Below are 19,941 nucleotides of genomic sequence, written 5' to 3'. Positions count from 1 at the left end.
TTTGTAAAGTGTGACTCTTCGTTCTCTAAAGGTACTTATCAACACTATTTACAGTTTTAGAACGTGTAAAATTCTGGGTCATTTGTGGTTACATTAAATATGCCTTTTTCCAATTTTCAAGGATATTATCCACCACCTCCAACAGTACCAGCTGGTGTGGCTCCCTGTGTTCCTCGCTTTGTGAGGTCCAATAACGTTCCAGAATCCTCCCTCCCACCTGCTTCCGTGCCATATGCCGATCATTACAGTACATTTCCCCCTCGAGATCGACTGAATTCTCCTTACCAACCTCCTCCTCCGCAGCCGTATGGACCAGTTCCTCCTGTCCCTTCTGGAATGTATGCTCCAGTTTATGACAGCAGGCGCATCTGGCGCCCACAGATGTACCCACGAGATGATATTATTAGGAGCAATTCTTTACCTCCCATGGATGTGATGCACTCATCTGTCTATCAGACATCATTACGTGAGAGATACAACTCTTTGGATGGCTATTACTCTGTGGCTTGTCAACCTCCAAACGAACAGAGGACTGTGCCTTTACCGAGGGTAAGTGAGAGCCAGAAAGGGAAGGATGTAGTCTTGGTTCTGAAGGTCATTACTGAGAAGTTGGTAAATAATTAGCATAGACCTCATCTGTTTATTTGGGGTTAGAGTGATCAAGACGTGTGACCTGGACAAAGTTCTTGTTTTGTTTTTAAACTTAATAAAATGGGCTTGTAAAATAGACCGCTCAAATCTGCCTTAGTACCAGAGCCCCTCTGCCTCTTTAATTCCCATGCATGTTGCTTGAATTAGTTACATATTTAAGATTTGCTATACATAGGCCAGCTTCTCCTCCAAATCCTTGTGGAATTCTTCTAGTGATAGCAATGGAAGGTTACACACCCAAGGGAATTTGGGGGTCAAGTGTGTCCCCTGCAAGTATTTGCCTTCTGATTAGAGTACGATAGGATATACAGTCCTATATTTATTATTGCTAGGAGCCTTGTGGTCATTTGAAGACTGGTTATGATGAGCAATTAAGACGGAAGCCGGAGCAATGGGCACAGTACCACACACAGAAAACTCCTCTGGTATCGTCAACCCTTCCTATGGCAACACCATCTCCAACACCACCTTCTCCTCTCTTCAGTGTAGATTTCAGCACAGAGGTGGGAAGCCAGAGAACTTTATTTTCCCTTCCTGTTTCTGTAAGATGCCATTTAATATTTCTAATAGAGAGTTACTACCTGCCATCTATTGTTCGTAAAATTAATTTAATCTTCTAGCAAAAGGAAGGTAGTATCTAGTAGTGAATGCATTCAATTTGGTGATGCTAAACACGATTGCTGAAAAAAGGTCAAGAAGTGAAGGGATTCAATTTAACCTTACTAAAGAAAATGTAATTTTATTGAACCAGCTTTGTGAACCTCCACGTTTTTGTGTAGGGAACAACAGTTGTTTTCCATTAAGAAGGACTTTCCCTTTTATACTCCAAATGGTATTAGGACATGATGAGTAGACTGAAACAAGCTGCAAATGCTTGTCAAGTCCCAGGGAGTACATATCCCTTAAAAGTGGCAAAAGGCATTGGTAGAACATTGTGTACGTGTGTGATAAGTTCTGTAAACAAGAATGGAATAGAAAAAAAATATCTTGTGACTTTTATTTTCTGTATGTGTAAATTAAATGCATCCAAGAAACTAGTTTGAGACCCATGGTGCCAAGCACTCTTTGCTGTGATTTGACAGGTCCCTTGGTCATATTTGAGGTGTTTGAAAGTATTCAGAAAAGGTCCTGTAAGGTACTTGAAGTCCCTTATGGGTACAGTCAGGGTAGATCAGGATTTAGTCCTTTTCATCCAGATTGGAGGGTTCCAAGTTGTACTTCTGTCTGCCACTGGCTTATACATTAAAGGGAAATGCATGGCTTCCTCTCAACTTAATTACTGTAAGTATTTGCCTGAAGAAACCTGCTACTAACGTAGTGACACTGATTTCAGTCTCTCATCTTGGCAGACCAGGTAGTTACTTGCCTGCCTTTCTTTGACAGTTGTCAGCTGCAGTGGTTTAAAATTTGACAGAATGGTTATGTTGTCCCTGAATCGAGTCTTGAATACAGCTAGAACTCCTTGAGTGACTTTTGAGATAATTCAGTGAAATAGCAGTAAATGTCTTTTCTTATTTTAAGACTGAATTCCCTATTTTTATTATTCACTGCTTATTTATTCCCTTTTCCATAGTTCTCGGAGAGTGTCAGTGATTTGAGTGGAACTAAATTTGAGGAAGACCATCTCTCTCACTATTCACCGTGGTCTTGTGGCACTATTGGGTCTTGTATAAATGCTATCGACTCAGAGCCCAAGGATGTGATTGCCAATTCAAATGCCGTGCTAATGGTAGGGGTTTTCTGCATGTTATCTCATTAGTGTAATGATACTTACATGCTGAAACGTCTTCTGTTTGGTTAACAAGCCTTTTTTTTTTTAAGTTGATAGTTTCTATTCTTAGTATTTTAAAGTAGTTTTGCCCATTTGAAGTTGTTTGGAATATCTTTTCCCAGTTTTGTAAATAAACAATCTGTTTACTTCAGTGACAGAATGTAGTGCCATGAATGAAATTCTCAGATGTCTGAAACAACTATTTTAATAACAGATCTCTGTAAATCAAACTTGTAACCAAAATATTTTGAGTAGATGGTCTGTAAACTGACAAGAATTCATTAATTTTAAGTATGTTCTCTGATTATTAGAATGGATACACATTTTTGACTTCTTAATTTTGTTTGTCTCTCTTCAGAGTTCTTTATATGAATGTATATGTGTATGCACATATCCTTACAATTTCTGAGGCACCTAAAACAGTCTCAGAATACGTTGCAGTGGCAGTCTTGACTGGTTAATACAAGGTCATTGTGGCCACTTCAGAGCACGTGTTTCCACTGCAGAAACACATTTTCTATTTGGCTTAAGTACGATGGTCCATCCTGTATGAATGAATCACTGGCCTTTTCAGGATTCTATGATTCATTACGTTGCCATTATTTCAGAAAATCTTTGATTTGAAGCTAATCCCAAGAGCAATATACACTCACAGAGAAAAGCTGAAATACTGTGGACCCAGGATAGTCAGCGTGAACTTAATCTTGACTGCTTTGTACCTACAGAGAATCTGTATGAACTGTTTTCCTAGATTATACCTCGTACTTGGTTGGGAGGCACTTTCTCCTTTAATAAACAGTTTAATGCCAACAAATCTGTGAAAATAAAATGCAACTTATTTTTTATCACCCAATTTCCATGAGAGAAAAAAAAGCTAACTGAAAGACTTCAGGGGACAAAAAATATGTAGTATGAATCATGGAATACATCTTCCGTCTGGAGGGGCAAGAGCTCATGCTTTTTGGAGACCTTCTGCTATATAGGGTAGCAGGTTACCTTTATGTTCTATGAAACAAGCATAACCAAATCTCATCCCAAGCCTTCTTTGATACTGCCTCCTTCAAGTATAGGAAACAGTACTGAAGGAAGCATACTAGAACTTTTTCTACCTGGAAGCAAAAGCTTGGAAAAGCAAAATTATTTCGTCTAATACTGTCAATAGCTTTCTTATGGTCAGTTTGCCATTAAAGGGCAATAGTTAAACCATTGAGGCCCATCTTGGCTCTCCAGTTGGACAGATTTTCAGCATTGTATTCAGCAACAATAGTCAGAAAGTTACTGACTTATGAATCTGAATAACTTCAAATGAGTCCATGTATCTTCTGTGTCCTAAATGTGTAGGATTTGGACAGCGGGGATGTTAAAAGGAGAGTACATTTGTTTGAAACTCAGAGAAGGGCAAAGGAAGAAGATCCTATAATCCCATTTAGCGATGGACCGATTATCTCCAAGTGGGGTGCAATCTCCAGGTCATCCCGCACGGGTTATCACACGACAGATCCTATTCAGGCCACTGCTTCCCAAGGAAGTGCTACGAAGCCCATCAGTGTATCAGGTACAAATACGCTTTGTATGACAATGCAGCACACATCATGAGTGTTTCATCCTGTTCATGCTTACTACAGCAATGAAGATGCAAAGAGATAAAACACCTGATTATCCCACTTTAAGAACAGAGAAGATAGTGAACGGTATCTTAATTTGTTACAGATTATGTCCCTTATGTCAATGCTGTTGACTCAAGATGGAGTGCCTATGGCTCAGATTCTCCTTCATCAGCACGTTATGCGGAACGGTATGGAGTTTTTTTTCTCTTAAAAGCATTTTCCACAGCTTGCAGTTCTTCAAAATCCTGCATGTGGGGGGAAAAGAATCTGTAACTATTAATAGACGGTCTTAATTTTAAAGATTTTTTTCCAATCCAGCATAAAGCCTTGGAAAAGCTACATTAAAACTTGTGTAGTCTTTAATACTTAATGCAGCCAGTAATACCCAATTACAAGCAACATATTCCTTGAGAGAACTAATCAAAGAATTGGAGTCAGTACTGCCAAGCTGTCATGTCAGAATCTGCGATCTTGAGTAGTTTCCCTGAAGTTTTCTTGCCACATCTTACCCATATATAAAATAAAGATGTTTGCTTCATGTAATGTCTTGGGGTATTGTGAGCCCCAGTGAAGATGAAGAGTGCTTTATCTTAGTCACACGGTTTCTGTCCAGAAGTCTATAACATCAACAGACTAATGAAGTTTACGGGGCCTTTGATGTAGAGAACTTGTTTTTAATTCCTATTTTTGCCTTCTTTCTCTTAAAGGGACAGGTTCATAGTTACAGATTTGTCTGGTCACAGAAAGCATTCCAGCACTGGAGATCTACTGAGTATTGAGTTACAGCAGGTAAGACCAGATATTATACCATGTGAGTTTTTTTTAATTTAAAAAAAAAAAATTTAGTAAAATGAACAGAAAACAGTACAATTGTCAAAATGATCAATAAGGGTTAACTAGATGCTAGTACTGCAGCACTTAGTATGATACATAAAGACTGCTAATATGAGCTGTTCCATTGACATCATTGAGGCCATTTTTGGGAGAAAGTGGTGGGCCTGATAAATGTCAGCAAATGCAGAACAAAATAAATGCGGTGCATGAAAGGAATACATAGTTATCCATCTAGCAAAAGAACTGTTCTTTTTGTAAGCTGGTTTGTTTTGCCATTTGACAACACGTGGTTTAAGTGTAGTTGTTGGTAATGGATATGTTTCTTTCCATAGGCCAAAAGTAACTCGTTATTACTTCAAAGAGAGGCGAATGCACTAGCCATGCAGCAGAAGTGGAATTCTCTAGATGAAGGCAGTCGTCTTACCTTAAATCTTTTAAGCAAGGAAATTGATTTGAGGAATGGTGAGGTAAAGAAAGGGGTGATTGGGATGAAACAAATCTTTGTGGTTTTTTGTGTATGCATAAGTGCATGCATTTTAACTAAGAGTTAAAATTCTTAGTCCTAACATTCCCAAATATTTATAACACGTTTTGTGCAAGTTAAGTCACAGTTGTTGTTGCACCTAGTTATTTCCCTGAGATCAAGTAGGTGCACCTGCTATGCTGCTGCTCTAATCATCCATTTACAAAATTGGAAGAATGTGACAATCCATTTTCATGCAATCATTACTTTTAGTTCTATTTGTACGTGTTATAAATCTAAACATTCTTTCTATGGACTATATAGAAATTTCTACTTCAGTACTCATTTTCTCTCTATGTTTCAGTACTTTAATGTGATTAGATTTAGCTTTGTATCCTGTGCTGTCTATGCCCAAAGTTCTATTTATGTCTGAATAGCTCTTTTGTATTGTAGAAATATTGCGTCCTAGAAATGCATCTTCTGTCTTCACTTTAATACTTGAGTGTTGTGTCAAACAGGTGAAAAGCCAACTTGATATTTACAGAACATATGAATTCCTTTTTTTAGACTGATTATACTGAAGATTGTGCAGACGCAAAGCCAGATCGAGACATTGAATTGGAGCTGTCAGCCCTTGATACAGATGAACCTGATGGGCAAGGTGAACAAATTGAAGTAAGTACAAGACTCTGTGTGTCTAAAGAGGTCACTGGGTGCTTTCATTAGTTATTAAAAAACCTCTAAAATTTCTTTGTGAATTAGTAGATTAAGTTGACAGCAAAAGCCTTTTGGTTTTAGTCTTTGTAGTGATGTCAAACGTTTGCCTTATTTTAACACTAGGGGTCTCATACTTCTCATTCAGATACCTGGTGGTTGATAATACTGACATTAAAGCCAGCTCACTGTTCTTTGTCATAGCTTTCAGCTTTTTGCTCTTTATCTTTTGATAGCATTAGTAATGATGGGGAGCCTGTTCCTTTCCCCTTCCCCTCCAGTATTGCAACTGTAGTTAGGAATGTTTTACATTGAAGCTTACATTTAAATGTGATTGTTTAAATTAAACTTTGTGCTCACCTGGTTCTAATAGTAAAGTCATTTAAATTATTTTAATCCAGTGTTGTTTTGTTTCCACTACTACTTCATTGTTTGTTTGTAATTCTGTGCATCTACCCCAGTTTCTTCTATTCTATTTCTTCCTTTGCTGTGCAGTCATAAAACATTCTGGTGTTCATTCCAGGCGTTAGGATCAATTGTCTTTTTTTTTTCTAAAGCATCATACACTTAGATGAAAGGAAGGTTCTTATCTGGAACATATTCCATAATCCATTCCAGTACTGGCTACAGCTTCCGTTTGCCTGTGGTATGTGATGCAGTACTGTAGTACTAGCTGTGAATCGCCATTACATGAATGGAAGGACCTTTATCTTTAGCCTTTCCTCTATTCCTAGCTATCGAAACAGCCCACACTGGATTCATTGCCTCCTTTGTATCTCACCTGATAAACCATTTTTTAGCAACTGATGTTTTATACTACTGTTGTCATTCACTGCCATCTTTGAATAATTATTTTTTCCTTTTCCCTGTAGTAAAATGTGGTAGACATTCCAATAGTATGAAATAAAAATGAGGAGTCTTATGATGAGACTCCCATTTCCACAGCTTTATGTAGTGGAACATGATAGGAAAACTTGAAGCTGGTAGCGACAGTATTGATGGACATTTCTCCTTTTCTCCTATAGGAGATTCTGGATATACAGCTAGGTATTAGTTCTCAAGATGATCAGCTGCTCAATGGAACAACTGTAGAGAATGGGCACCCACTAAAGCAGCACCAGAAAGAATCTATGGAACAGAAGAGACAAAGTTTAGGTGAAGACCTTGTGATTCTGTGAGTGTTAGACAAAACAGCAGTGTCTGCCAGTATTAGACAAACAGCAGCATCAGAATAGTTGAAGCATGATTGTTTAAGGATGAACGACGTACCCACTCAGACTCGGATTAGACATCTGCATTGTGCACACATGGTGAAGTGAGAAGAACCTGTTCAGAAATAGAATTAGGTCACAAACATGAAAGTCACAGGATGGTACCATTGTTCGTATGCATTGTTGTAATCGTATCTACTGAAATGTGTCACAGCTGTTAAAAATACCTTTCACATTCAGTAAGCAAAAAATGCAAAAGTATTTTTATAGCTAACAGAAATTAAGAAAAACTTCAAACGGTTAAATGTCATACTGTTTGCACAAATCTCCATAGAGAGGTAGTTTTTAAAATACACTATTTTAGGTTTCTATGTTCTGTAGTCTTTAATGTGTAATGCAGCCTTTGAAAATGAGGCAGACTGCATTTGACATCTTGAGCGTACCGTTCCATAGTAAGATGTTTAGCCTGTTGCTAAAAACGAGTTTATGTCAGTATTTATTTAATGCACACAATTCAGTTCCGGATACTTGTGCATGTACTTGTTTAATATTTGTGTAACTTATTTTTCTCCTCAGGGAGGAGCAGAAAACAATCCTGCCCGTAACTTCTTGCTTCAGTCAGCCGATCCCAACATCTGTTAGCAATGCAAGCTGCCTGCCCATCAGCACCGCAGTCAGTGGTGGCAGCCCCAGTTTGAAAACTGCTCACATTATGTCTGAGGATAAAAATGACTTTTTAAAGCCTGTTGCAAATGGCAGGATGGTTAACAGCTGAAAGGCATTCATCTTTCCAGCTTGTGACCACACCATGGAAGCATTTACACTAGCTTTTTATATATATAATATATATTATATAATGTATATTTTTTTTAAAAAAAATAATATTGGGGTCATGCATTTCCTGTGGACTCTTTGATACTTCAAGCCCCTCTCGCATTAGCATTCTGAAGAAAAAAAAAACTTACTTTACTAGAGTAAGGCGTTCACTTTCCACAAATGAATGGAATTTGGACATTGTTTTACTTAAGCTTAAAGCAGCTTTTTATGAGTTTGTAGCAATCCGGTGCGGTATCTGAGCCATTCTTGTTTAAAATGGCTTCTGTAGAAAACTAACAACTCAGTTATTTAAACTAGCAGGATCCTACGATGATACATCTAGTGAAAGGAAGACTAACTTATTTGTCTCTATTTTGTTTCATGAGAGAAGAACTTGTGTCTTGTTGCAGCTGCTTTTTCTTTAGTTGTGGAACTTTGCATGGAGTATTGTTTCCTGTTTGAAGACTGAGAGGTGGAGATTTGGACTTGAGACTTTTACAGGGTTAACACACCATTAGCTTTGCACTGCTGCGTTACTTGCAGGTCTGTGGTGCAGTGCTTTGCTGCAGCTTTTTGTTTCCGGATTTTTCCCCCTGCCAATTTCTGCTTTAGTACTGTAGATACACATACACAGGCGACTTGTCCAAGTAAAGTTATCAGAAGTAAACCAAGTGCCTAAGTCCTCCAGCTAATGTACTAGGTATTGATTTCCCCAAGTCAGATGTGAAACAATTTTCAACCATTTTGAGAGGTTATGCACTAATGCAACAGCAATTTTGGGTTTTGGGTGGCTTTTTCTTTTTTTTTTTTTTTTTAATTAATGGTTCTCAACTTGGAGATTATAGAATTCAGATGACTTGGCAAAAAGTATCAGGTGCTCTTGGCTTTCCTTTGAAAACCCTGTATGTAGTGTTTGCACTGACTAACAAGATGGTATTGCTGTTTGTACTGTTTTGTTTTTAATTTAATCTAAATATTGGGAATTTAAGGCGGTTGTATTACCTTTGTTAAATGTTGTTAATCATGATTTTGTATTCAGGTTTAATTTTTGCTTGTTCAGTGGCAACTTATTTTCAAAGACCTTGAAAATACATTAATATAGCATTATCTGACCTTCAGAGTACTGAAAAGTGTATGAATTTATGCCCTGTTAAGATGTGACTGAGAATCATGTTATACGTGTCAACTGAAAATTGGTTTTCATAAATACACATGAACTAGAGCCCTGGGCATATTTTTTTTGAGAAGCTTAAAAATCCACTTTTTTTTTAAAAAAAAAAAAAAAAGCAGGACTCTCCCTCCTGATGATTGCTGTCTTCTTGTTTGTCCTCTTACTTTTCTTTGTGACAAGCTTTACGTTTTTTTTTTTTATGTTTTTATTAACTTCTGTGAAGTTGTTTACTCTGAAAATTGTACTGGAATATTTTAAGCCAAGCTGATCTTTCACCAGGTGTACTGCATGTAAGGGCTTTTCCTGCTAGCAAAATGCTTAAAGAGGATCATGTTACTGGTCGTCTGAGTTGTTATTTTACAAAATCACAGCTATGTGGTCGGGTAAGATTTTGATAACTGTTTTGTGCACGCTTCTGGGGGGTGGGGGTTGGCATTTCCCTGAGGGTTACCGATTAGACTAAGTAAATATTGGTGTTTGGTATCTCTCCTAATGAACCTGTCCATGAAATAATTATGTTGTAAATATACCTGAAAATCCAAGGGTTAGTTTTGATATTCTGGTGTCAGTATGGAAGATCTTACACATCTATTTAATACTCAACTGTAAAGGAATGTATGTAGAAAACCAGTCAAGTAGTCTTCTCTTAGTTTCCTTTGGCTGTTGCTGTACCTTCCTATAGCCAGCGCCACCTCATAGCTAGGGTTAGACTGACGCTTTGTTTCACTCGCAACTTGAAGTGAATGGACACAAGAACCAGACCACCTTTGTCACCTTAACTTATTTCCTATTGATGTTAACTTTAACTTAGAATGTTAGACATAAATATGATTGTTGTATATTTTATACCAAGACCATTCTGTAAATATGAATTTATATTACTTTTGAAATGCTTCTGAGATACTATTATTTGCTGTACAATGTAATTCCAAAACAGATATGCAAACAAGTATGTCTCTTTCATGGATATTTAAACAGTGAGATCTTCCATGTTGAAGGTGATGTAATTTTTTTAAAAGATTTTTAAATTTTAAATTGCTATTTTGTTACAAAAATAGAGAAACTATAAAGGTTTGAGAAGTCCTTATTTGCCCTCAGGGAAAGAGCCCTCTGTGCACCAGAACTCCACAGAACATCTTCAGCATGATCTGAGGGTGAATATATACTACATAAATTGATTGTGTATTTACCTTAACGTTTTAATTTTAAAATTGCGATTTTAAAAACTTGGTTGTGCTCTGCTGGAGGGGGATTGGGATAAGCTGCTTACACACATTTGCCTGTTCGTCCAGTGAAATTACATAAGCCTAACATATTCCTGCCAACCATATTGGCGTATTTAAGAACAAATGTATCTATAGCCTCTTCTCTGCAGCAGGAGGTCCCGTGATATAGCAGTTCTCTAGGATGACCATACACTTCATATGGAAAGTTGGTTCTTAACTGAGGCTAGGTTTTTTTAGTTGAATTTTTAATATATAGAATGACAGGCAAAAGACTTATTTGGGGGTTTTAACAGCATGCCAGCTTTGTCTTAACGGTTTTGAGACTGACTGTGTGGCTTTTGCCATGAAATTATGCCCTCCAGTGCCCTGACAGGAGAAGCTACAGGTGGGAACCTACTTCTGGCTTCCTCCTTTGGTGAAGTTTCAGCCCTTGACCTATAAAAACAAGTATGTATTCATTTGTCTAGTTGCAAATCAGGTGCCTTTGGGCTATGGAAGGGCTTATTTTCTGACACTGAGATGTAGTGACTAATCTTTGTGTGTTAATAGCAGTGATTTCCATTTAGGTTTTGGCCTAACTTACCTGTGCTGTCAGAAAAAAGGCCCGTAGCAGATTGGAGAAAGAGATTGGCTCTTTTGCTTTGCTTGGACAAGCATTTTGGGTTGTTTTGGTTTGGTGTTTTTGGTTTTCTTTTTTTTTTTTTTCCCCCGCTAGGGGTACAGCAGGGATTTCACATGCAAGAGATACAGGAATTATTAGCATCTAAGTTAATTGTGTTGCCTCACTACCTGGATTCATTCCTTGGTTTGCCTCATTTCCCAGATAGGTCTTAATAGAGACTAATGCTTGTGCTGGGAGAATGCTTGTGTGAGAAAGGAATTATCTGTACATTCTTAACATACAGCAGAGTGATTGCCCTGCTACTGATATTTTGTTCCTGTAAACAGGTGACAAGAAATGAATCTTAGTGTTTATGCAGATTTTGCATTGTAGAATGTATACTAGACCCTTCAAAGGAAAGGTTAGACTCTTTGCAAAGCAAACTGGCATTGGTTCTTGGTACTCTAGTACAGGGACACTAAAGTTTGACATTTGATGTAGGAAAAAAAGAAAAGTTGTACACAGCTGATTATATTAAATAAGCTCTTAATTGCTCTTTGTAGAAGTCTAATTTGGAAGGTTTTAGTGCTTTAACACAACTGAAATTTTAATTTATCCTGTACTCAAGAGCTGAATGCTGTTCTTGTATAATAGTGTACCAGGCTGGATGAGGTACAAAATAATGCACAGTGGTCAGAAACAGCTGAGGAAATAACGCTTAAAATAACTTGATCTAAACTCAGAATAGTTCCAAACATTGTTTTTGTTTTCTTTTTTAAAGCACGAGTTGTCAAGTTGTACCTGTTGCTGTACATAAACACTGTATACCAGCAGCTCCTTGATCATATTTGTGAACAGACTTTTCATTATTATTAGACTGTTATTAAAGGAAGATGTTGAATTTGAGAGTGTAACAAAATGAGAAATGATCAGATTATCTATAGTATGTAAAAGTCCATTCTTTATGTTGTGGTTTAACCCCTTTGTTAGGAAATTCCCTCTCATTGAGGGACCTCTTCTGCAAGCAGAACACAATAAATGTGCTTTTTTTAAATGACCCATTTTCCAGTATAAATGAACAGCTGACTCTGGCAGTAGTCATGGCCGTGTATCTCTTTGCTGGCAAGGGAGCACAACAAGAAAAAATCAAAGCGACTGTCAGTGATGAAATGACACAAATCTGAATAATCAAAATGACCGATACCCAAACGTACTACTCCACCCCGTTATTTGAGAAGGATGCTTGTGGGAGCTTTTAATCACTCAAGACTTTGCTGTAAAAGCTGAAATAAAACAGAGCCTGGCTGCGTTTATTACTGCCAAAAGCCAAGGTCATTTGCACATAGCCCATCGATTTATCCAGAGTAGATCTCAGTTAATCCAAGGCATGGAAATGCATGCATTTTCTTAGCTGGGCAAACAAGTACATTATACAGTAGTTGTGATACAACACACGTGGCTTTTATTTGTACTGCACATACCCACTGTACAGCCACTCAGAAGTATTGTGGTTAGCTTGCAGCATCTGCTGTCCGCATTTATACTGTTTACTGCGTATTCTTTTCCCTGGAAGTTTTAAAAGAAAATTTTTTTTTTCTTGTTGCATTGATTACATTTTATAAATTTGCTTAGCTGGAAAGTTTGGGAAAAGAGGCCTGTTTGTCAATTGTACAACCGATTGTGAAGCTCTAGTGTGAATATTTTTACGTCTGTATTAGACATTTTCTTTGCAAATCTATTGTTCGATTGAAATGTAAATGAAATAAAAGATGGTGTACACCCATCATGTATAAAGCAGGCACCATCGCTACGATGGATTTAATGCTCATTTTTATGGCGCATTCTCAGCTTCTATTTAAAACTATAATTTAAAAAAAAATAAATAAAAAAATCTGTAAAAATGAAATGGGGATATATGGGGGAGTAAATTCTATTCCGTTTTATCTGGGTTTGGAGTCCCGATGGTCTGTTTCCCGTGGTGGTAGAGGTAGGGCCCGGCCGCCCCGTGTTTGCTGTAGCGCTGCGTGAGGAGGTTTTGGCTTGGCTGGTCACGGATAGAGCATCCTGGTTTTCGGTGTTTGAGAGACTTGATGGAAGAAGTTTGCAGTATTGACATGTATTTGCATGCACGAATAAAAATTATTTGTCCACCTTAAATGACTCTTTGCCTTCAAAGCGCGGCGAGGGGGGTGGGGGGGTGACTGTCTCCTCCCCGTCCCCTCAGGCCGCCTCCTTCCCGCCTCCTCGCCGTCCCCTCAGACCGCCTCCTTCCCGCCCTGCCCCGCGCCGGCAGGGGCGGCCCCGGAAGGCGGCGGCAGCAGCGGGTGAGGCGGAGGCGGCCGGGCCGGGGTCTGGTGGGGCGGTCAGCCCGGGGATGGCCGCTGGGGCCGGCCGCCCCCGTCCCCTGCAGCGGGCCGGGCTGGCCCGGGGCGGAGCGCGGCTCCCCGGGGTGGGCTGAGGTGCGGCGGGGGAGGCGGCGCGGCCCGGATCGGGGCGGGGGGCTCGGCCGAGCTGCGGGCGGACCTTCGGAGCACTCGCCCTTTTCTGCTGAAACCAGACCGTTTTGCGTCCTGCCTTTGCCTCGGCCAGAGGCCCTGGCCGAGGATCCGCGTTTATAAAAACGTACGCTTTGCGGTGCCTCTTGCGCGTCGCCCCGCGGTGCTCTGGGCCGTGATCTCGGTAATCGCGGGCCATCTGCCACCCCCCGGTAATCCGCTTAATCTGCGTTTTACTGCTGCAGAGCCTACTGCCGGCTGGCGGAAAAACTAAAAGCCCTACTTTATCCATACAGTGCTCGGGTGTCTCTGTCAAATATACATTAATAGGGCTGACTTGTAGAGTTCCGCAGTATTAAGTGAGAGCCCAAATCAACGGATTTGATTGAAATGGCTTTTTTTTTTTTTTACTTGAGATTTTGTGGACATTTCGATGTAGTTTGTGCATCACAGGTCCACAACCGCATGTCTGCCCTTAGTGGCAGTCCTTTCTCTGCCCCTCACCCAGCAAAGAAGAGTAATTCTCGGGCGTTTTACACCACCGTGGGGATGAGATCCCACCAGCAGCTCTTTTAGAGGTTGTGGTGGAAGGAGTCAGAGGAGAGAGACCCCCAGACTCCTAACGTGCCCCATGGTTCCCCGGCTTTCCATCACTTGGAAACATCTTTCTGTTCTCCTGATGCGCGAGGCTTACAAAGTCCGTAAATACTGATGCTGTCAGTAGCTGTAGAGGGTGGATTCTGCTACTGTTAACTTCTATTTAGCAGAAGGTATTTTGGGTTAAAAAATGTTTAACTTGGGAAAAGTGAGGATTCTTAGGATAGCTGCAATCACATTATCAGTGTGTCAGCATCTAATTTCGGTGTTGTCCATGCAAACAGGATGCTGTTGAGCTCTGTGAATATGACCGATGTGAACAGTGAACAGAAGAAAAGATGACAGACATGAAGATCTTGCTTTTGATGTATTATTTCTTTGCCTGGAAGTGTTGTTTATGAAACTAGCACTGACCGCACTGAACATTTGTATATTCTGTTTCAATACTCAGTATGTTTTCTGTGTTTGAGAATAATCTTTTTTATTAAACAGCAAAGGTGGTTAGATTTCCTTTAAACTGTTTTCCTTGCATGTGTTATGTTATTTAAACGTGACGGATTTCTGCAAAAGTTTTTTGAGATTGCCTTCGACAATTTGAATTGATGTTCTTCCAGGTTTTGATAGAAGCTTGCCTCTGAAAGACTGGAAAGGAATAAAGGTCAGCACATTTTAATTTAATTAATTACGTTGATAATTCTTCAGCTCAAACAAATAAAAATAATGCAAATAATACTGGAAATTTAAATTTCAATAACTGGGAAATCAACCTCGTGGAGCTATCTGAGTGAGGCTGATAAGACTCATGAATCACGGTTAGAAAATTCATTCTCCATGAATGAGAACACACATTAAGTGTTTCTGCACGAGTGAGCTTCAAAGCAGTTCTGTTCATAAAGGTTTTTAACTTAAGTGAGTTTGAAATTGTGACTAAGAATTAACTCATGTGACTGACTGCACTGTAGGCTGTTTGATACTGGGCTGTAAACTGTTCTTATGTGGCTAAAAAACTGCTCTAAGGAATTAAAGGACCATCATTATGCATTTGAAGTGGTGTCTCGCGATGCGTATTTGAATAAGAGATACATTCTCCATTTTGTTTAGTTTTTAGAACATAATGACGGCTTTGGATGATAAACTGCTTGGTGAGAAGCTGCAGTATTATTACAGCAGTAGTGAGGGTGAGGATGAAGACAGTGAGAAAGAAGATAAAGAAGGGGAGAGCACCGTTCCTGAAAGCGTTGGGGAAGTAGAGCTCAGCAGCGATGGCAGTGCAGTCAACACAGGTATCGTCATATCAAACTAGTTGTTTTGTAAATACTTTTTTTATTGGATGATTTGTGCGCTTTTCTAAAATTAATTATTCCAAATGAAGTCTTTCACCTGAAGGAAGAATGGAAGAATTATAGTACTAAACTGTCACACTTAGAGAGCACTTGAAAAAGTAACTCTTTCCACTGGGCTCCAGCAGCAAGGTAACAGCAAGGTGCAGTCTGTAAGAATTAACGCTGTTTACATCACAGGGTGTACTTCTGTACAAGAGCATTGGCAAACTTAATTATACTTTCCTATCATTATTTTTGTTCTTACGAAAAGCCGTGCTAACAATAGGGGAATTCTTGAAGGCTGGTGGTTCAAGAACACAGATATTAATCTTTGGAATAATCATAGGGACAGTTATGAGAGTAGCCAAGTTAGACAAACATTAGTCTTAAAAAATAAAATAGATACAAGATCAAGGACATGTAAATGGCAAGTTACTTCTGTTTCATTTCAATGATTTGCACAGTATACAAAAAGTTTATGACAGGGCCACTATTTTACTGCGAACTTATAAATTATTACTTGACTTTTAAATGTTAGGTGTAATTTTATTACTCTTTTATACAAAATACATACATATTTAATTCCAGGTCCCAAAGGAGTCATTAATGACTGGCGAAGATTTAAACAACTGGAAACTGAACAGCGGCAGGAGCAGCGCAGAGAAATGGAACGACTCATAAAAAAGTTGTCTATGACATGTAGATCTCACTTAGATGAGGAAACTGATAAACAGAAGCAGAAAGAGCTTCAGGAAAAAATCAATGGAAAGGTAGCATGGCACGAAGGAATTAAAATGCCACTTGAATGTTTAACATTTTCAGTTTCATCCTTTGTGTACGTGAAGCAGATAGGAATCCTTGGTCTGTCAGTAGATATATATTGTTTCTCCCTAGTAAATAGAAGCACAGCAGTGGTATAAGAGGTGCATTATAACTGTATTTGCCAGGTGTTGTCAAGTTTAATTATTTTGCATTTTAGTGGTATTCCAGGAGCATTGCATTTGCCTGTGTTAATAAATAAGCAATTTACTGCTATACCAAAGAAGTCCAAATCCTTTTCCCAGATTTCCCTCATCTGTATTTCAAATAAGTCAAATAAAAATACTGCCTCCCGTGCCTAAAACAAGAGTTTAGGTATCCTCAGTGATTTCAAGTTTAGTAAGTGGATGTTGAGAATTCAGCTTTGACTTTGAGCTCCAAAGATAGAAGGTGTTGGAAGTAGTGAATGGTTTCAATCAACTGATCTGTATAACTAGCTTTTATGGTTCTGGTCAGAGAAGTTACTAATTAGCAGACAGTATTTCTTGCTTTCAGATGATGAAAGTTGGCCAGACTGTCCTCTACCTTGAGTGATGCAAATATGTTTAACAAAGCAAGTGAACAGATACAAAATACATAAAATCCTGTTAATTTTAGTTCTACAGACAAGAGAGTGCATGTGGTTGCCACAAAACATTAACTAAAAAACTAAATGAAAAAGCTAATGAAAAAGAAGCTAGTCTTAGGTCAGGCACGGTACCCGAATCAGCGCTCATAGCTTAGTGAAAGCACAGAGCCACCATTAACCTGGGTTAAAGTGGGAGCATGGAGCAGCCACTTGCGTTATTAGTGCAGATTGTGGAAACTGGAATACCCACGGCTGAAATCGCTGTTCCCACTGGACATGGTTTCTAATTAGATCAAAGTGGAGAATAATACAGAGGGTGCTTGAGCCTTCATGGGTTGCACTTTGCTGTTATTAACGATGAGTGACCCACATTAATCCTCTTGATTTAAATTCTCATTATACAAGTGACCCATATAGTGATGCAGATCTTTTTTCTTTTTCATGTATCTTTGTATGTGTTTTTTAGATGACGTTACAAGAATATAACATGATTCACAATGATGAAGATGATGAGGAATTTTTGCAGCGATACAGGAAGCAGCGAATGGAGGAGATGAGACAGCAATTGTACAGTGGGCAGCAATTTAAACAGGTTTTTGAGATTACCAGTGGAGAAGCGTTTTTGGACACAGTTGATAAAGAGCATAAGAGCACGCTGATCATGATCCATATTTATGAAGATGATATCCCTGGCACTGAATCCCTGAACGGCTGTATGATCTGCCTGGCTGCTGAGTACCCAACAGTTAAATTTTGCAGAGTGAAGAGTTCGCTCATTGGCGCCAGCACCCGCTTTACTAATAACGCTCTGCCAGCTTTGCTGGTCTATAAGGCAGGTGAGCTCATCGGCAATTTTGTGCGAATCACTGACCAGCTTGGAGAAGATTTTTTTGCTGTAGACCTGGAGGCTTTTTTGCAGGAATGTGGTTTGCTTCCAGAAAAAGACCTAGTGCTCCTGACTTCTATACGTAATCCATCTGCATGTTACAGTGAAGACAGTGATCTGGAAATAGACTGAAGCACGTAGAGCAAGGGACAGCAGGTGTAGTTGTACTGTGGGATGTTCTTGTGCTAGGGATTGTTCTCTTTCTGCTGTAGTGTGGGTATGTATTCTTCCCCTTCATGCACTTTGACTTTTGCTTGTTAAAAATTTGTTAAAAATAACATAAGGAATTCATAGCAGTTTCTTACATTAATTCAATAAAGTACACACTAAAACAGTCTTGCTTTTATCCAATTCAAATGTATTTTACTAAACCTGAAGTTCTAACACAATTCATTAAGTTTAGGAAATTGTGTATTGTCATTTCTGTTCTTCAGATCACTTAGGTTTTTTTTAAACATTTAGTTCTCAGATCAGCTGTGTATGGTCAGTCCCCTTACAGGTTTCCTGAAACAGTGTAGTGTGAATACCAGTTGGATTGAGATGTGGCCACCCACTCACTAAGACAAGAATTGAGACTGCAAATGAGGAGGTATTTAAGCATTCAAGACTTTTATTAACCTGGAGCTGAACTGATGCCAGTTAAGAGTGCAAGGTCCCGTCTTCTGTTCCCCAGTTTGCAGTTCCATTCTTGGAAGTACCTTCTGGTTTTAAAACTTGGAATGAAATTTTTTGTTCCTTTCTCACAAATAACAACTGCCCCTGGCTTCGTCCTGAAAATTGCTTTTCGGGTGAAGAGAGTTCTTCCTTTAACCTTGCCTGAGACTTCAATGAGAAAATTTTCTTTCAATTACAGCTCCCAATATATTCTTGTTTTTTAAAATACCCACCCTTAGAGTTCATAGTAGTCACTTCATCAGAAAATGATCTCTGCCTCTTAAAAGGAGAGATCTCTCGTAAAGAGCTCCAACGTGTGCCGAACAGCGTCAAGGAGAATTTCGTTGGCAAAATGCAGACTTGAATAACCTCAGAATTTCATCTCTCTCTAAAATTACTCAATCAGTGCTAAAGTTCATTTCTGTCTGCCTTCATATCATCTGCCTCAGTTGGCTCATCAGATGTATTTTGAATACGAGTAGCCCCTGGACCTGACAGGTGACGAGATGGCTTTGTGGGGACGCAGCCTTGCGCCCACAGACCAGTCACCAATACAGGTGGGCAGTAGCAGACCCATTTTTTCACAGCTGACTCCCTTCTCTGAAGCTCAGTATCCACTTTCTGCACAGAGTGTTCAGCAGGATCGAAAGCACTGCCACTGTCCTGGTTTTCCTGTGATGGCAGCTCTTTGGGAGCATGTTCTGTGTACCGTGCATCAGGGGAGTTCAGCAGAAAAAGATCTTGTGGGGTGGGGGTGAAACCTTTGTGGAGATTTAGCAATTTTTCCGTCTGTCCTTTGTAAGAAATGACAAAGGCTTCCTCAAAAGCATCACCACAGCTGTTCCCGTTGCCAGCGACACTGACCTTAAAGTTCTCATCTTCCACAAAAACGGGGTGACTCCCACTGCTGGATACAGAAAAAAGCCACCAAGGGCTGGCTGAGCCCCTTCGTCTCTTATGAACATCATTGCTACTGAATGCAGCAGCTGCGTGTCACACTTCCCTCCTGCAGCATCTTTGTCGTTACCATTTGTCAGTGATTACGTTTTCATTAAGCCGTGTTTATTTATTTTGGTTTTGCTCTATTTCCTTCATAAGTCAGACCATGATATGGGCAAGTAATTTCCAGGGTTTCTATTACATGAGAGTTCACCCTGCCTCCACGGGCCTGCTGCTCCGTAGCTGTCCAAGAACCTGGGTGGCATCAGAAGCCATTAGCGATTTACAGCAAATGCAAGCACGGAAATCTCGGGTGCTGCAGAGGGAGGCGAAAACTTTCCTGGCCAGCTCGTGGCGTGGCTGGTTTGCTCAAACAATGAACCCGGTGCCAATGAGCACATGGCACGCCTGCGCTCTGAACTTACCTGTTACTCGGTCGTCTTCGACAGACCTAATTGGGTATTACAACATGTTTGCTTTCTCACCCATTTCTTACTTTGCTTGTTATTTCTTACTTTTAAGGGAAGTACGCTATCGTTACCTAAATATATGACCCAATGTAATGCCGTGCTTAATGATTAAACTTAATTGCCAGT

At 39.5% G+C, this 19,941-nt stretch overlaps 2 protein-coding genes across 11 annotated transcripts in view; both read left to right on the top strand.

Annotated features, from left to right (window-relative positions):
- The window catches only part of RC3H2 (ring finger and CCCH-type domains 2), a 33,098-nt gene extending 17,764 nt beyond the window's left edge, over positions 1-15,334 (top strand). For 2 of the 10 annotated variants that reach the window (XM_054220279.1, XM_054220280.1), the window contains exons 12-21: positions 122-549; positions 984-1,193; positions 2,225-2,380; positions 3,764-3,977; positions 4,133-4,217; positions 4,737-4,818; positions 5,196-5,330; positions 5,894-6,001; positions 7,066-7,214; positions 7,828-13,222. In XM_054220279.1, coding sequence (XP_054076254.1) covers positions 122-549; positions 984-1,193; positions 2,225-2,380; positions 3,764-3,977; positions 4,133-4,217; positions 4,737-4,818; positions 5,196-5,330; positions 5,894-6,001; positions 7,066-7,214; positions 7,828-8,026 — 1,766 coding nt within the window. In that variant the 3' untranslated portion in view covers positions 8,027-13,222. Of the gene's footprint in view, positions 1-121; positions 550-983; positions 1,194-2,224; positions 2,381-3,763; positions 3,978-4,132; positions 4,218-4,736; positions 4,819-5,195; positions 5,331-5,893; positions 6,002-6,597; positions 7,046-7,065; positions 7,215-7,827; positions 13,223-14,771; positions 14,816-15,258 lie in introns of those variants that run through there. The other 8 variants (XM_054220287.1, XM_054220281.1, XM_054220285.1 and 5 more) reach the window with 8 other exon arrangements.
- On the top strand, positions 15,272-18,086 carry PDCL (phosducin like). Its single transcript, XM_054220290.1, has 3 exons — positions 15,272-15,440; positions 16,068-16,249; positions 17,333-18,086. The coding sequence occupies exons 1-3, from the start codon at positions 15,272-15,274 to the stop codon at positions 17,882-17,884; spliced, it is 903 nt and encodes a 300-aa protein (XP_054076265.1). The 3' UTR covers positions 17,885-18,086.
- Positions 18,087-19,941: the final 1,855 nt, after the last annotated feature.

The sequence above is a fragment of the Rissa tridactyla genome, chromosome 14, assembly GCF_028500815.1.
Source record: "Rissa tridactyla isolate bRisTri1 chromosome 14, bRisTri1.patW.cur.20221130, whole genome shotgun sequence".
NCBI classification, from domain to species: domain Eukaryota; kingdom Metazoa; phylum Chordata; class Aves; order Charadriiformes; family Laridae; genus Rissa; species Rissa tridactyla.
This window is presented reverse-complemented; position numbering and strand designations above follow the sequence as displayed.

Bases quoted from the DNA above. Each gene is read 5' to 3' on its own strand.
- PDCL (XM_054220290.1), top strand. From the start codon at position 15,272: ATGACGGCTTTGGATGATAAACTGCTTGGTGAGAAGCTGCAGTATTAT. The intron at 15,441-16,067 runs GTATCGTCATAT...ATTTAATTCCAG, and splicing joins TGGCAGTGCAGTCAACACAG to GTCCCAAAGGAGTCATTAAT. The intron at 16,250-17,332 runs GTAGCATGGCAC...TGTGTTTTTTAG, and splicing joins AGGAAAAAATCAATGGAAAG to ATGACGTTACAAGAATATAA.